Source organism: Dermacentor albipictus, chromosome 1, assembly GCF_038994185.2.
Source record: "Dermacentor albipictus isolate Rhodes 1998 colony chromosome 1, USDA_Dalb.pri_finalv2, whole genome shotgun sequence".
Taxonomy (NCBI): Eukaryota; Metazoa; Arthropoda; class Arachnida; order Ixodida; family Ixodidae; genus Dermacentor; species Dermacentor albipictus.
Window position 1 is genome coordinate 136359790 of NC_091821.1, and position 18001 is coordinate 136377790.

Here is an 18001-nt window from a genome sequence, read left to right on the forward strand (position 1 = left end):
TTTTTTAATCACAACCATATGAAGCCAACACATAATGTAGCCAAGGAAAGGATCGGGGAAGTTATTTGTAGTTTTAATTGAAGAGTAGAAATTATAAGCTAATGGAAATGAGAGGACAAAACAACAACTTGGTGCCAGCAGTAGCTGTACCCACAACCTCTGCATTATGTGTGCGCTGCGGAGTCTGTGGGTTGTGAACGTGGGACCAGCCGCCGCCATAGCCAAATTGGCAGTGCAATGCACATGTAATGCGGAGGTTATGGGTTCAGCTCCCACTGGCAGCAAGTTTTTTTCATCCACTTTAATTTCTCTTTAGCATATCATTTCTACACTTACATTAAAACTACAACACTCTCCACTATGTTTTCCTTGGCTTCTTTATATGGTTGTAACAATGTTCCTTAAGCATAAGAAAATATAAACTAAACATGCTACAATGTTCTACAGCACTAGGCTAGCTGAAGTTGTATACTAATCTCACAGCACTTAACATGCAAATGCATGTAGTACCACATTCTACAAGTTAAACCAGAAATATTTTTAATGTGTCATGTAGATGTTGCACACTGCTGATCAAAGTATCAGTAAGTGCATGTCAAAGCACTCAGAACAAATGAATTTTCTTTGCAAGATTTTAATTTACTTCCTCGCAATCACTCACCCTGATGATAAGCTGAAGATTATCAGGAGTACGGTCCTTGGACAATAACTCTGCAAGGAATTTATCCAGTGCACTAAGGCTGCCTGCCACTAACTCTGAATGGTTATGTGGTTGATCGCCACTTGCTGCATCATCAAACGCAATGGGAGGACTTCGCAGTGGCAGCGGATAGACTCGTGAAACAGCCATTGTCACAAGAGTCGATATTTCACTTGGTGGCAGAGGTGGGTCCAACTTGCTGGTAGATATGTCAGTCAAGAAATATTTTGGCCTTAAGAGTTTATACATACATAATTACATAGGTAATGTAATCCCTGCTTTACCACACACATTTTTTAACAAGCGAGAAAAGCAGCTGGACATAAAGCAAACACTAAAAATTTGGCCTAGGGATAAAGTGGACTACAGTGAGCCAATAGACCTCACACAAAACTCGATGCCATCTATCAACAGCCCTGCACAGATCGACCATGTTAAGGGGCTGATGCCAGAGTAGCCAGAAGAAGGAGCACATTCAGCTCCTAATTATGCACCTAAATTTAGCTCAGTGTCTCATGTTACACAGTAAATTTATGGGAAAAAATCTATATCTTAAAAGGAGTAAGCAGAGCATTGTAAAAATGCTAATGTCTTGTCCCTTATAATTATGGCTAATCAGTATTCTTAGTTATTTTTCAAAAATTTGGCATACTTTTTTTTTCAGTTTAGAAATCAACACAATTTTCTTTTTTTTTTGTATGTATGTGGATAATTTTTCACATCAAGACTATACTGGTGTTTTCAGTGAAAATTACCTGGTTCACTACTTTGTTAATGCTGAAATGGACTACACAACTGCAAATGCTGTTCTACAACACTGGCTGCATCAAATACACAGAACAAATACAGAGAACAACATTTTAGAGAAGCAGTCTACCAAGCGCACAATGCCTTCCAGCTTTGACTAAGCGGGAATGAAGAACAAGTGCATTGCAGACTCAAACACAAATAGAGCAAGACTGTATTTGTAGCATTATGTGAGTGCACAGCTCCAAAAAATAATGCATAAAAAATGGCTCGGTGGGCACAACTGTCTGATGAGCTATTGTGAAAAAAGAATTAAACTTTGAACATAACCTAAAGGAAGCGAGAACTGAACCATGAAATTTTCTGTTACCCCATATGCGCCTAACGAGGGTGTCGAACCAAACAAAAACTGAAATGAAAACCAGAGCTGAACAGCTGAAATGCAACCAGACAGATAATTTTTTTTTCTCATCATGGAACTCAGGCCAAACTGGAACTTTTTGAAGGAAACGTTCCGAGTGGGACCATAGGTTCATCCCAAGGTTGTTGCTGAAGTTCTACCATCCTGCAGTGCCATTGCGCTGCGTTGCATGCATTTACGTTGTTAAATCAATACTGTGAAACAAAATTAATGTCGCAAGTCGCGGTAAAAAATACATGCTACTCATATAAGAAAATGATGAAGTTACACATATCGCTAGGGATGTCAAATTTCAGGAAAGTCTTGAGAAAAAAAATTTCCTTTTTGTGAAAAATTTGGAAATAGTGTAAACGACCCTCAAAAGAGTGATGGTAGCTATCAACAAAGCATTTAAGGCATAAATTTATGACATTAAAGGGATACTAAAGAGAAACACTGAATTAGTTTAAACTGATAAAAGTATTCTTGAACTCTACTTTCGTTGATTTCACAAGATTAGGTAGTTTATTTGACAAGAAAATGATGGTCAAAGTTTCACTTTTGAATTTCATGCACAAACCCTATGGCCAGTGCGTCACTGCAACGTCAAGAATTGCAAAGCATATTTTTGCATTTTGGTTGTTGTAGTTTAGTAAATGTCCTTAACCCTGCCCTAATTCATTCTTTGGCTCTTTTAGAAAACAATGCAGTCCATTTTTAGCAATAAAAATTTAACTAGGCCCGAGCAAACTGTCAACATCCGTGACTTCATGGGAAGCTGGTGCAGGAATTTCAAAGCGGCGTAACCATCAGTCTTTTGCTCTTGCCTCTTTTCTGACGTACCGAGTGTCATCTCGCAGAACGAGGGGGCTTTTTTTTGCATGGTGAAAGGGTAATTTACTATAACAGCTCAAATAATTTTACTTTTTAGTGTCTCTTTAAACACACTCAGAATATTATTCTGCACATCATTTTGTAAATAGCCTGCACATAGTTTTGTAAATAGTTCTTTTCCCCTACTCCTATACTATTCTTTCTGCTATCCTTGCTCCTTGTTCTTTGCTTCCATACATCATCCTCCTATGCAGGGCAATAAAAGGCAGGTGACAGTGAATGTAACACTTAAGATGACAGTAATAAGCAGATGACAAGAATACAGTAATACGCTCGAATGCTCCAAGAAGTATTTCATCAATCATAGACCACCACATTGATCTGCAGTAAGGTTAATAATGTGTCTTATTGAGCTATGTAACTAAAGAGTTTAATAAGATTGTGGGGCATAACAACCAATAACTACACAGTGGGCTATAGATGATGACATACAGGAGAGCCCTGAATTAATTTTGACCACCTAGGGCTCTTTAACCTGCATCCAAAGCATGGTACACAAGTGTTTTTGCATTCTGCCCCCGTCAGAATGTGGCCATCGCAGCCACGAACTGGACTTACGACCTAGTACTCAGAGGAGCAACACCACAGCCACTAAGTCACAGCAGAGGGTACTGAGCTTATTCTAACCATTGTGCACACAGGAGCACATGTGCACATTTTTGTTTGCATTGGAAGCAAATAAGAAGCAGGGGCTACGTGAAGCTTAAGATAGCCTTGCACACGATGCTCGGGCAAGAGTATACTCTGGGCACACGTGTCTGTTGGCACTATTTTAATAGCTGTACTCCATAACATGGCACTGATCGTCATATCGGTCAATGCTTCCATGCAATTATTAGCCTCTTAGAGAACTGTACACATCGGGTATCCGCAAAAAAAAATAAGATGGCCTCATGCAATAGCTTCAAATTTACACATCTCTCAATCATAACAATACTTGAGATTAAAAGTTGCGAGGTGCAGTGTTTGTTCCAGCACAGCTTTAGTCATTGGGACATAATGCACTACCGTTAATGTCACTATAACGAACATCAGTGGTATAATGAAATCCTTGGTGTAATTAAGCATTCAGCTTTTACAACTACATGTCCACAGAACGACATGTATTTCCTCAATGTAATAAAGTGTATTGTTCCACAATTTTAATGAAATGAAACTTCACTGCTCATGATGAAAGTCAGAGGCAATACAATGGAAACTACTGCGGGCGCCAGTGGTCAGATGGTTAAACTATATGTGCATGTGCACGAACTGTCTATGCCACTTGGCCAGAAAGCAGCTGCAGCGGCAAATCCACCGCTTTGACTTTATCTGTCTTGGCTCTGTACCACCGTCCGTTGGGTGCTGTTTTACTCACCGACGGCAGCAAAGGGTGGCGATGGCGTATGCAACGTCACCACTCCCCCGGTTAGGTGGCAGGAGATTTGAATTTCGAGAACAGTCTTCGGATCTTTCAGATGCAATTTTCTCGTAAACTAAGTTTCTTCTTGGCACGAAACAAGCGTTGCAAGGTTTCTGGAACGGTAATTAAACAGTCCACGTCGACCTAGTATTAGCCTTTAGTGTCCCTTTAAGGAGGTGCCAGCAACATGTCCGACAACCATGCTTGGCGACGTATCAAAACCAAAATATCGCTATTGCTGCTCATTTCGGTGGCCAAATTAGCAGACGTTCGCATAGTCTAAGTCTGAATTACCGCAAAGCTCGCTTGTAACGTGTTCGAAACATCAGTCATCCTTATATGTTAAGTCTAGGGGCCAGTGGCGGTGCTGCAGAGCTGTCTGAATTATCAGTCACCGACTGTATAAGCTAAATAACATTAACACAATCAATTGTCACAAGTGAAGACCAGACGACATTGCATCCAACACCCAAGTGATGTGCTGCACATTTGGAAGTCCTGACAGTGGCGAAGTAAAAGCACCCAAAAAACTATACGGATTTAGTTGGCAAAGAAATAATGTGTTTTCATAAGCAGGGATGCTTAGAACATTATAAATAAAGAAACTGGTTTCAGGATCAGCGATGACTTTTCACCGAGTATTATTTTATTTTTATTTAGAGCACCACCATTAAGACTATAACTTTGACGCAACCAAGCAAGTTCGACAATCGCACTCGTAGCCAAGTGCATTTTGCAGTAAATGCCACTAAACCTTTCCATCTGATAACCTGTGAATGACACTAACAGTGAAGTACACTTGTTTGAAGTGACACTAAATTTGCCCATCTGACAGAGGTATTAGTTTCAGCAGGTCGATAGTCAACCAGAGGATACACAAGGCTAGCCAGAGCCATGATAACCAGAGCCCTTGTTGAGGATGTGACAAGGACTGGATTCTCAGCCTTGAGCAATTGTTGCATCTCATTAACCAGCTCGCCCCTGGAGTAGAAGACATACTGCTCCTGAAGTCTGTCTGGGTGAACTGCATCTGCAATCATCTTCACAGTGCGGAGCATTGCATGTCGCACTGAGGGGTCCTGTAATGCAATCAGCAACCAATATTTTGCATTCCGAGGCACTAAAGTGCACAAGTCAATAAAGTCCAAGGATTCCAAGACAAGTGCAAAGTGGTCAAATTTTGTGCAAACATGCAATGAATAAGCACGGCATGCTCACAATAAGCAATACATCAAAATTAAATAGGCCACTGTAACCAACTTACTGTGTTAACCTAAAATGGAAAAGAAACAACAGCGTGCGATATTGTGACACAGTATATGGCCACTACTTACACAGTACAATAGACTTCCGTTAATTTGACTACAGTTAATTCAATCCCGATAGAATGTCCTGGCCGGCACCTCTGCACTTCTATGGGCCCAAACTTTCGTTATTTTGACCCTAAAAATTGGCCTTCACTGGAGGTAGCATGCACGCACGTGACCCCTATGGTGACCCCAATAGCAACCCCTGTAGTGGCAGCATGTCTCGGCGGAGCTTAGGGGACAGTGAATGCACTGAATATGCGTCATCTCCCGCTGAATATGCCTATTTTTGGCCTGCCCTAGGAACATTTCAAGCGATAACCGTAGTTCACAATGTTTGGTCACAGCATTTAAAAGCATATTGGGCCAAAAATTGCCTGCGCAGTGCAATCAGACAGGAAACTAAAAGTGCCTTTGCTACGTTTGTATGCTTTGCTCATATATAACAAATGTATTACTGCAAAGCTGACTTTAAAAATATGTGTGGCAAAGCTAAGAAACTGGCTGCCATTGTGCAGCAACTTTTCTTGCTAAAAAATCGGGAGCACATTAAGTTTCTGCTTTGTTTAGGAGCTGTAATGTCATTTAAGATCAGTTTACTACTATGGACACAGACATTGGGTGTGTGTTTGATTCGGGGGTGTGTTGGAATCGGGCAAATACTGCCAAATATATTAGTGGTGTGTATTGCAGTTTTTTCTCTCCATCTTATTTAATCCAACCCGCCAGATAATTAGATCAATCTGGTTGGTGCCGTCAGGGTTGAATTAATGGAAGTCAACTGTATCAGCGAAAGCCCTCATAACAAATGATGAGTTCACAGCTTTACTAAAGCATTTATAATACTTAGTGCCAAGAATAAACAAAAATTATCTATCCAAACAAATAAACAAGTTTAAAATCTGGGCTATCAAGCTGTGTTAATAAAATTAACAGAAAGAATTGCTTCAACAACACTGATACTAAGTTCTATCATACCTTCGATGCCTGGTAGAATTTGGCAGCACTTCTCAAAATGGGTGTTTCAATTCTGGTAGTCAAGATGGATGCTGGAGCTCGTAGAGAAACATGGCCATAACTCAGGACAACTGTCGCCAAAAGCTTCTCATGATAACTGTCACCAGTTATATCCTGTGTCAAAAGTAAAGTGCAACAGGAGAGACATCTTTTGTTTTTGAAAATGCAGAGCAACAAAATGCTGTCTGTAAGCACGTTACGATAAAATAATCAGAAATTGTACTTTATAAACTACACAAGACATGACCTGGCCTTTACACTGACCGAGTTCCTTCTCAATAAAATAATGTGATATTTTAAACTTGCATCAGTATTTATCTGCTACGTTTCCTCCCAATCAAAAACAAGTGTGGTTTCACTTCGGACAATACATTTTATTTAGTCGAACCTGGATATATTGAACTTGAAGGGGATCACAAAATAGTTTGATATATTGATAATTCAAAATATAAAAAATGCCTATCTGAAGCTTATCTGATAACTCCACATGTCCAGACAGTCTACCAAGAACATGAATAGCGGGAATTTACCGATCTCATGCCCGGAGCCACCCAATGAAGATTTGAGTGCCACCCATTTCTTGTGGAGCGCATGTATTGGACCAGGAGGCCTTTTGCATTCGAGAAGCCGTACGGAGATCTTTTTTCCGACAACGAACGGCCGCAGGTAGCATGCTTCACATCACGATGGTTTGCACTATCAGTATGTTTCACCACATTACACAGCTGTAATGCGGTGCAGATTGCTACAGCAACTCTGGAATTACGGAGTGCAAATAAGACTCATGCTGCATGAACCCTTCATCCTTTGAGGCACACACCTTGCTCATTTTTTTCTCCATGGCATGTACTGTACTGCCTTTCATATTTAATGCCTTGAGAGCATCTGTCAAAACTGTGCCGTTTCGTCAGCGTGAATATTTCCAATGATGCAAGAAGTGATCACGATCTCGTTAGAAGTGCACTAGCAAAGGCGCAGCTTGGTACAATGAACAGGACTTCAATATATAAAGCAAATGTGGCAGTAAATGGGAGTTTGATATACCTGTAGTACAGTGCTGTATACGTTTGCATGGGATTTCTGAGAAGATGTTACAGCTGTTTCATACAAAAATAATTCTATATACCCAGGTTCGATATGTCCGGGTTTGACTGCAACCCTTACAAGAACAGTGTGCACAACTGTGCACACCAAGACAGTGCTTCAAAAAGCAAATGCACTAATGAAAATAATGGCAACTAAAGCATACTGCATACATCTTGAAACATGTCTGATTTTACCTGGGCTGCAAGTTTTAATAATATGTGTAAAGCGCTTTAGCAAAATGAGTTGGATGGGTGCACGACTGCTCATGGTGTAACAATGTCGTGTAACACAGACGGATGCATTTCTATAGGAACTTAAACTGAATTTTGTTTCATTTGTTATAATTAGATTTTTATTACAAAGCATTTTATGACTGCACAGCTCGTAACAGCATATTTTTTCTTGTACAACTGGCCCCTCGTATAACCTGAATTCACAATTACAACAGCCCAGAAAGAATAAAAAATTTGTGTGTATAACCAGCAGAAATAATCACACAGAAACGCTCAAATCTTTGTAAAAACAGTCTCGATAATGCACAATTCTTCCACGTCATATCTCGAGGCAGTGGCTCTGTTCCCAACCTCTTCAACGATGCTGATAATCTTTTGCTATGCTGTAAAGGACTGCCATCAAGTGCAGCTCTCGTAATCCGAGTTCTGGTTTGCCAGTGCCACATGCACTATTTACCCACTGGCTAACTCAGACAAAATGCAAAATGGCAATCCAAAAAGAGGAGGAGAATGGGCGACCATGAAAGAGGGGAGGGAGCTTTAACACACAGGGGGGGGGGGGGGGGAGTCCTAGGAGACAACAAAACCTTAAATGACTAGCAACTTTGCCTTGAGGTGTGGCTTCACGTCAGTGCCACATGCACTGCCATGCAGCCACACCTCAGGGTGAAATTTGCATATAACCCCCACTCTGACTTTACTGTTAAATTTTCTGGAATTTTCAATGTGGGTTACACATGCAAAATTTTGGTATTTTGGCCAGAGATTACACAATGATGATGCAGGAGGCACCATTGTTCTGTACTATATAGAGGGTAGGAAATCCAGCTACAAGAAAAACCTCTCTGTGAATACCGTATTTCCGGGTCTATAAGTCGCACTTTTGTATAAGCTGAACCCTCCTCCAAACGGCAGTTTTATTGTGATAGCAGTTATGTGGACACTCCAGGCACATTTCTGCCGTCGCCATTGCTGTGAGGTTCCGTATGAATGAACGCGTGGAAGAATGAGTTGGCGAACACACTTCAATCTTGCATGCGCAAATGAGAAATATGGTCTGGATGCGTGCCTCCTCCTGTGGTGCGCGAGGCAGGGGAGTGAGGCGAGGGAGGAGAGGCATTCTTCTCTAGTGGCTACTATAGTGCCTCACCGGTTGCTCCGTACAGAAAGGAGACAACCGCGGCGTCTACTATGGTGTTGGCCACGCGAATCGCGGATGCCGTAGTAGACGCTTTGGCGGATGCCATAGGAACACGTTGCTGATGCTCGTGTGCCTTGAAAGCCATCTGCGTCGTGGCTAAAGTGCGTGGACGCGCAGGCCTCACCTTCAGAGCAATATGCAATTTTTGCAGAGTACGCATAGTGCCGGTAGTTTCATATGCGCTGTGCTTTGGACATTTCGTTGGCACTGAAGTGAGACATACATGAAGGTCAATTCGCTTGCTGCTGCCGCGATTCTTCACTACAGGATTTTCACAGCAAGTTTCCGCGCTCATCGAGCGAGATGTGTTCGTGTTTACCTATGCGCGCGTGACACCATGCTGGCCAATTTAGTTAAAACATTTTGACGGGCTAGTTGGTTTGAATCCATGATAGAATGTGTAAGCGCGACTAAACAAGGATGTAGAAAGAAGCAGACACGCAAAGACAGCGCTGTCTCTGTGTGTCTGTTTCTTTCTACATCCTCACTGAGTCACGCTTACACATTCTATCATTGTTAATTTAGTTAGTAAGCAAATGTTTACAAGTTTACACAGCCGATAAAACTACTATCCTTACTTCGTACAGCTATCTACTAATTTGCTACCGCAAACGGTGCTTCGCCTTTCGAGCGGAACTGTGAATAAAAAAAAAAGTGTATACAAGTCACACCGGTTCATTCGGTAAGCGAGTAAAAAAAATACAGTGACGTTTCACTTTGTGAACGCGGGTAACGCGCAAGTGTATCAGTGCGATTCCTATATAATTGCGATAGCTATGATATGGACATTCCAGGCGCATTTATACCATTGTGGTCAACACAATGTTCCGTACAAGGGTGATAACATTGTGAGAGCATGCGACTGTGAGCCGAATTGCACACAAGGGAGGAAAGCGGGAAGGCAGCGTGGGAGGGAGTGGGTGGTGGCGGCTTGTACTCTGGTAGCAACTGCGTAGTTTGCACAGCGGCGCGCGCCCTATTTTGAAAGCTAACTGCAGATGTGACGACTTCAAAGTTGGTTGACTCGCGGTCAACCTACTGCCGCTTATGTTACTGCTCCGTCCTTCTCGGAGGGCGCTTGGAAACTTGATTATTAGAAGAACCTGGTACTTCCATAGCGCGCACACAACCCGTAGCAACTTCCAGAGGAGGTCAACCCAGCGAGCTTTGTGACCATAGCATCCAATCCGGTTTTGATGACAGTTTTTTGTAAAGAATAAAAAAGAAATTGTATATAAGTCATACCATTTTATAAGACGCACCGACGAAAAATTTCAAGAAAAATAATGCGACTTATACACCGGAAAATACGGTAATATAGTTGAAAGTGCCACCACTGTTCATGTCGTTTAAAAAGAAAGAGCCCATGATGTACTTTTTCAGACTATCATGGGTGTGCAGTTAAGTAACCCTTTTCCAACTGATGCGGAGCAGACTATGCCACTTTTTACACTGTTCAACAACATGTGCAAGCTTGTTCCCACCAACACCTTTACAGTCTCATTTGGTTTTCACAAAAAAGGTAAACCTACTCACTGGCACGCATGGTTATGTGAGCACAAGTATTCCCAGTTAACCGCTGGGAATACTTATATCTTCATAACAGCTTATATGAAACTTTATATCCTCACAGCATATTGTTGAAAGGCATATTTGCCACAAGGAGGACACACACAAAAAGGAAGACACATTAGTCATCTGTGTCATCGTCAATGTGTCTACCTTTTTGTGTGCGTCTTCTTTACAGCAAATATGTCTTTCAGCAAATACCAACTAGGCCAAGGAGCATTTCTGTTGAAGCACAGCATATTGCATTTAGAGTAAGAACAAAAGCAACAAAGGTATTCTCCTCACCTTCAGAAAGCTAAGAAACCCTGAGTTTTTACGAAGGTCATCTTTTGCTACTTGCTCTAACTTCACTACCACAGCATCCAAGTGGGTTGCTGCACACATACCTACTGCAAGAGCACAACCCTGAAAAAAGCGAAAGTGTAAAATCAAACATCATGTGAAGAAATTACTGTCAAAGTATTAAAAACCCCACTAATACTAAAATACTAGGGGTGTTATAACAGTGAACTTTCCACATTATAGTGGACACAAATATTATAGAAAAACAAGCTTCAATTATTCAATCGAATACTAAATATTTTATTTCTAAACAAAGTGAAACATTTAGTTCTTGCAGAGTTTGTTTGGTAATTAAAAAAAGTTTATTAACATTATTTGATACATTTAAGTAATGTCGTTCACAACTGGACATCAAGTCAACCGAGGAACTTCTGTAACAGCTGCTCTCAGTTATCTGGTGCACTATGACAATGAAAAGGAAACCACAGCACATCAACCAGATACACATATAGGGTGCTGTGTTGCTGAAGAAAAGTGTGATACTACAGTGCCACACATTGTTTTAATGGGATGCAAACATGGCCAGACTGATGGAATAATAAACTGCTTTTACTAAATCAAGACAACAGATTGGTAGGCTTATTCCTACAGAATGAAGAAAATTATTGCATGCAAATTATCTACCCTGTACGTTTGCTCAGGAGTTGGTGCCTCTTTGCAACAAGTGTAGCTCCTGCACCAGAATATTTGGAACAGACTACGCTAACATCAGACTTTCTCTCTTGAGATTCCAATAAATCTTTTTATCCATTACCTTAAAACAGGAACACGTGTTCAACAATATTCAATAGGAAATTTTTGAATTTAGTAGCCAAGACTATTCTATTATTATTTGAAATCTTTAATATACTCACACCCCTACACAGCCCTACAGCCCTACACACACAGCCCTACACAGCCTTACACCCCTAATTACCTGCAGCATACAAAACACATGAATAAGTGAGGTCCTGCCCAACTATGAAGCATCCCAATCTAGTAAGATCTCATCTAACTATTATCCCACAAAGACACAGCTAAAGAGATAAACATGACAGATGTGCATTACAGAGCACTAATAACATGTTAGAAGAGTAGCATTAAATTTCTTAAGGGGGCCCTGATCCACTTTTTATTGAAGTGTAGAAAGGCATTTAAAGTGAAAAAAGGCTATTTCAGAAATACCTTGCCGCAAAAAAGTAGAAGAAAGGGGGTTAACCGAAGGGTTTGATTTTTATTAGTCATATCATAAGAAGCCAACGAACACTGACACCAAGGACCACATAGGGGAAATTACTTGTGTTTAATAAATGAAATAAAGAAACGATAAATTAATGGGAATTAAAGTGGATGAAAAAACAACTTGCCGCAGGTAGGAACCGAACCCACAACCTTCGCATTTTGCGTGCGATGCTCTACCAATTGAGCTACCGCAGCGCCGTTTCCCCATCCAGTTTTTTAGGTATTTATGTGTCCTAGTAGAACCCTGGGAGTGTTAGCCAGCGCCACCACTCACAGACCTTGGCAGTGGATGTGGAACGTCCTTTTTGCTGCAGGCGTCACGAGAACGTGATCTTTTTGGGTGAAGGCAACTGATCAATAAACCCACACACTCTACCTGAAGGCATCAATGTTGCCAGATTCGAGACCCTCGTTATGTAATAAACGAGAAGAAAGGGGGTTAACCAAGGGGCCTGAACCCACAACCTTCACTAAATGCAAAGGTTGTGGGTTCGGTTCCCACTAATGGCAAGTTGTTTTTTCATCCACTTTAATTTCCATTAATTTATCATTTCTTTATTTCATTTATGAAGCACAAGTAATTTCCCCTATGTTGTCCTTGGTGTCAGTGTTTGCTGGCTTCTTATGATTTGCCACAAAAAGTACTTCAATGTGTTCAGCAGAAGTGGAGTTAATGGCAATCAAACACAGCCTACACTGTACTCCCTTTCCTTTTTTAATGCCTTGTACTGCAAAAGCTATGGCAGAGTGGGGTGTGCCCACAAAACTCCACCTTCTAAATGTTACCGTGGCGTGCAGTTCAAATTTCATGTTGGATGCTAACTTAGATGCTACAACTTCTAATTTTGGTGCCTACGACGTGCTAAACATAAGCCAAATGCAGTTGTCCTCAGCAAGCAGCAGTGCGCTTTGCCAGTGGACTCGTGGTGGCACACCGTAGCGGGTGCTGTATCTACGCCACGTAGCAGACGGCAGCTACCAATAGCAGCTGCATATGGGAATCCATTTTATTACGAAATAAAGCATCTAGAAGAGAATGAGGAGCAGGCTTCTGTTGAAAAGAGAGCGTTTCAGAGAAAAGTGACTTCACGATCCCCTTGCGAACTCCATGCACCGTGTACGACAGGAAAACCTGGCCGAGATGTACACTGCAGCATACGCTACCCGCGGACTATGTTATTTCACCAAGCCCGAGGGGTGGTTCAGGGAGTCCGTTTAACGTAACTTTGGGCAAGGCACATATCCCTGTTTACATACTTTGTAGTGCAATACCTTGAAAAATGCTTTATTTACCTCTCTTTCCCGTGGGTGTAAATGGTTGATATGCTCAAATATTTTATCCAGAGCTCCATTTATAAACTGCTTGCTGCTCACTTTTTTCATGACTGCTCCAAGCAACTGTAGCAGCATGCACTGCAGAAAAATCATGAATGAAGATATAGATCAAGGTGAAAATTATGCATGAGACAAATGCAAAAGAAATCAGTCCCCTGAGAAAGCATCTCAGCAGTACACACCCACACATATACAGACATGTACTACACTCATGAAATCAAACACAACAGGTAAACTTTAACCCAGAAGACCAAATAAGTGAAAATACTCAAGAGTGCGGTGTCACGTCACTATGCATAGAGTCAGAAAAGGTGGTAGGAACTCTGATTAAGTGTAAGAGCCAAACTATGTTAATGTAACACAAACTCGAGATGGTGTAAACAAAGGTATGCATATTAGTTAGCCCTAAATTGACACATTTCATTCTGGGAGTACTGTACATACAGCATGCCCTCTGCAACAGCTTAAGCTATATAATGCACACAGTGCCAGAAATGACAATTTGTAGTCTAAAAGCCCCTTTCAACTTTTTGCTGTTTCAAGTTCTTTATTCATTCAAGATAAAAAGAATGTTGTTCCCATCACTCCTTCAGAAAACCAGCAGTTCACTTTTCTTCGCCAACTGCCATCACCTAGGCAGTCCTCACGGGAGCAAATGCAATTTTCAACCTGTGCTTGCACAGCGAGGAGTAACACTAGTTTGTTTTGCTGGATTTCTAAGGGTTCATTCTCACCTGAGGTGTGATTGCAAATGGCGACCAAGAAGAGACTCGCGGCAATCAATGTTCACATCGGCAAGCAAGGCTTGCCTGTCGCCATAACGAAATGTCTCGCAATCAGTGCCGTTCACGTGTGCTCACACTTTCATCACTATGCAAAATAAGCATCTGCATATACAGTATATACCGTATTAACTTTAAACTAGGCCAATAGTTTCTTTCAAATAATCATAGACCAAACTGTAGGGTCGGCTTAGATTCAAGAATTTTAAAAAATTCGCCAGTTTTTAAATGAGACTGATAAATATGGTGCATAGCTAGCGCCATCTAGAAAAGTCAAAATTGCAGCCGCTACTAGCTGCGCCAGTAGCCAACTGAAGTACATGAGCAATGTTGCCATTTTTACCTGTGTTGCATCAACACGCAACGTGGCGTTATCGTAACGGCACCTAACAGGCGGTGCCACTATGCTGCCACTTTCAAACGAATAGTTGTGATAGCCGCAGAGGCATCATCAAACGTTCAAGCCAGGTGGGACTTCGGCATCAATGAGAAAAATGTTCGTCGTTGGAGGGGGCAATGGGAGACGCTTTTTGCGTGCGCCTGCCGCAATGAGATGACAGCGATATGGAAGACAGCGATGCAGAACAAGCTCGGCATGTTCATATTCGATAAATGCTGTTTTTATTTCGTGACTATTGTCCTCCCTTTTTTGTTCAGGCTACATTCGAGGTAAGTTTATTATTTTTTATTATTTTTTTCTGGCTTCGGACTTTCGGGGGTCGGTTTAGAATCTGGGACAGCCTAGATTCAAGGAAATATGGTATACACTTACAGTCGAACCTACTTATAAGAATATTCAAGTGTGACAAAAATTCCATTGTTATGCCTGACAATTGTTATAACAGGGTTGCATGAAAAAAAGTGAAATAGGGGGATAGCAGAGCTGTTGTGGAAAAAACTGTAATGGGGGGAGGCCAGTGCCCCTGCTCTTCACCTTCCTCCTGGCTGCTGATTGCGTTGACTCATTTAACTGTTTAACTCTGGTTCCTGCACACTCCAATCGCATGTAACAAGCCAAGGCTGTCAGCGTTCAAGAATGGCACTGCTATAGCAACTGCAAGGAGGGGTCACAAACGACAAGTGACGCGTGTTCCGCTGAGGCATGGCGTTGTTGGTAGCCCCAAAAGGGGCCTTTTAAGAAATGCAAGAAGGTAAAACAAAGCCCTGGAAGGACTGAATCATCTGCAGGGCCTCCTGTGAGGACAATGTTGAGGCAGCCTGCCCTATCGCATCATTGCTGTCATCGTCGCCGTCACTGTCATCGTCGCTATCCGATGCAAGCATGTTTGCGAAGGTCACCTCATCGGTTAAAAGTTCGGATGTTTCTAGTGCGTCATCCGCATTAGATACTCTTCAACTCCTGAAGCATCCTCATCGACTGCAGACAAAAGTTCAGGCATCACTTCGTCAGTGGGAGCTTTGCAGGCTTTATATAAATCACTGCAGCCTCAGATAAAGCATGCTTTCCTAAAGCAGTTCTGCACCGTAGAAGGACTTACTTCGAACCAGGCACCAAAGATAAACTGCACCGCCATCAATAGATTGATCTTCAAGTCAGGCTGCTTCCTGCATGTCCATGTGGCCATGTCCATCAACAAGACTAACTTGTCCAGGATGCAGCAATGATACATGACCTAAAATTGGCCATCACACCGACGCCATGGGTTGTAAGTCTGCTATCATGTTTGGTGGCAAGAAAAAATTTCCATGCTTGAGCTTAGCCAAGTAGTGGTGGGCACTACAATTATCTAGGATGAGCACCATCTTCCTTTTAGATCACACAATACATTGATCAAACTCCAAGAGCCACTTGCAAAAAAAGTTTTTACATAATCCATGCCCTGCAGTTGTGATGGTACCGTACCGGTATCCTGGCAGTACTGCGGAAGCAGCGAGGATTTTTTTATTTCCCAATGACACTCCCATCCCTATTGGTGCACAAAAATGCAGTGAGGTGCAGCTTGCTGTTCTTGTCGCCCTTACATGTGTCTCCTTTGGGTGCACGCGTCTTGGACGGCAACATCCGGAAGAACAGTCCTGTTTCATTGCCATTATATATGTTGGTGTCAACATAATTGTTTAGGATGCAGAGCAGCGTTTCCTCCACCCACTTTTGCTTCATCTCCATGGCAAACAAAGCTCCCTCACCAGTGATGGCTTTGTAAACAATGCCGTGCCTCTCTTTGAAGTGCTGTGCCCAGCTGCCACCTGACTGGAAGTCCACATTGTTGATGAGTATAGCAAACTGCTTAGCCTTTGTGACGAGAATTGGCCCGGTGATGGGCATGTTCAAGGCACAGGCACCGAGAAACCACTCGTAGATTCGTGTTTGGAGGGGTAGGAGGGCAACGGGAAAGAGGTGCGTGAGGCTGGTGATGTGGAGAAGGCTGGAAAACAGGTTTTATTGTATGAGCGCCCGCTGGCCATTGGGGCAGTGGGGAGGGTGCAGCAGCTCGAATTTCTGTTTTTACTTTTTCTTTTCAAGGATTTCACATTCCATTACATTTCAGCACGGACACCCAGCAGCCAGACTTCATCATTATAGCCGATAATGTGGCATGAGGGCATTGTATTAAGCGGATTATTTCACCACAGAAAACATACAGAAGTTGACGGTGCAGCAGCTTCTTATTATTACAACCAATACATTACTGTATTTACTCGATTCTAACGTGCCCTCGATTGTAACGCACACCCGTTTTTCATGACAAAAGAAAAAAAAAAACGCACTCGATTGTAACATGTGCCCGTTTGCCATGACATAAAAAAGGAAAAGCCCTTTACAGTACCACGCACCTCATTCTTTCATAAAGAAATACAACTTTCTCTCATTTGGAAAAAAAACAAAGATTTACTCCCAATACACTAAAGGTGCGATAAATAAAAAAGTGCAGCTTCACCCAAGAATCGATCACGATAGCGAATTAGTAGACAGCTATACGAAAAGTAAGAATAGCAGCTTTATCGGCCGTACAAACTTTTAAACATTCGCTTACTAACTAAATCAACAAGCGTGGTGTCAGGCGCGCACAAACAAACATGAACACATTTCACTCAATGACCACAGAAACCTTTTATTGAAGAGCTGGAGTGGGGAAGTGCGGTAGCACGAGCAACCAAATTGACATTTGTGCAGCCTCTCGTTTCAATGTGAACTAAGTGACGAGAACACAGTGAGGTGCGCCTAGATTTGTAGACTTCAGAAATCGCTTTTAAGATAGAGGTTGCGCGGCCGCGCCGTACTCGGCAGCCAGCGGTGTAGAACACCTCTCCTGTTTACGCCAATCCTGTACAAGACTTTTGGAACTCAGAACTCCCCTGATGCGGCCCGATTTCCGTCCGTCTCCGCATACGTGATCACTTTCCTTTTAATTGCGGCATCGTGATGAATACTCAGTGTGTCTTTGCTGTCGGCACTTCCATGCTAATAGAGCAAACGCACAAAATGGGAAGACGGATGGTGGACTAACCTAAGTACAAGTACTACAGCACATGGAGGAAGCTACGGCAGCTAGGCTCGAAGTGCCATTTGAGGCAGCCATATTGAAATGCCGGGATAATGCAGATTTAGGGCCGTACTCGGTTCTAACGCACACATTATTTTTGGACCCATTTTAGCTGAAAAAAGTGTGCATTAGATTCGAGTAAATACGGTACCAACGTGGACATCTTGTATTTTGCCTTTTTCCTCTGTTTAGGTGGCTGTCAACTCCATAATTGTGGTATGAAGCCTGAACTTCTCAAGAGTGCCACAGATAATTACAT

General features: G+C 42.1%; 1 protein-coding gene and 1 non-coding gene across 3 annotated transcripts in view; both read right to left on the reverse strand.

Annotated features, from left to right (window-relative positions):
- Positions 1-18001, reverse strand: part of c11.1 (maestro heat like repeat family protein c11.1) — a 193255-nt gene that overhangs the window by 78183 nt on the left and 97071 nt on the right. For both annotated transcript variants that reach the window (XM_065444129.2, XM_065444128.2), the window contains 5 exons: positions 13413-13532; positions 10842-10961; positions 6429-6581; positions 5020-5222; positions 662-899 (listed from right to left, as the gene is read on the reverse strand). In XM_065444129.2, the coding sequence (XP_065300201.1) occupies positions 662-899; positions 5020-5222; positions 6429-6581; positions 10842-10961; positions 13413-13532 (834 nt within the window). The remainder of the gene's footprint in view (positions 1-661; positions 900-5019; positions 5223-6428; positions 6582-10841; positions 10962-13412; positions 13533-18001) is intronic.
- On the reverse strand, positions 12242-12314 carry TRNAL-CAA (transfer RNA leucine (anticodon CAA)). The gene has a single exon. It is a non-coding gene; the product is annotated as a tRNA-Leu (tRNA).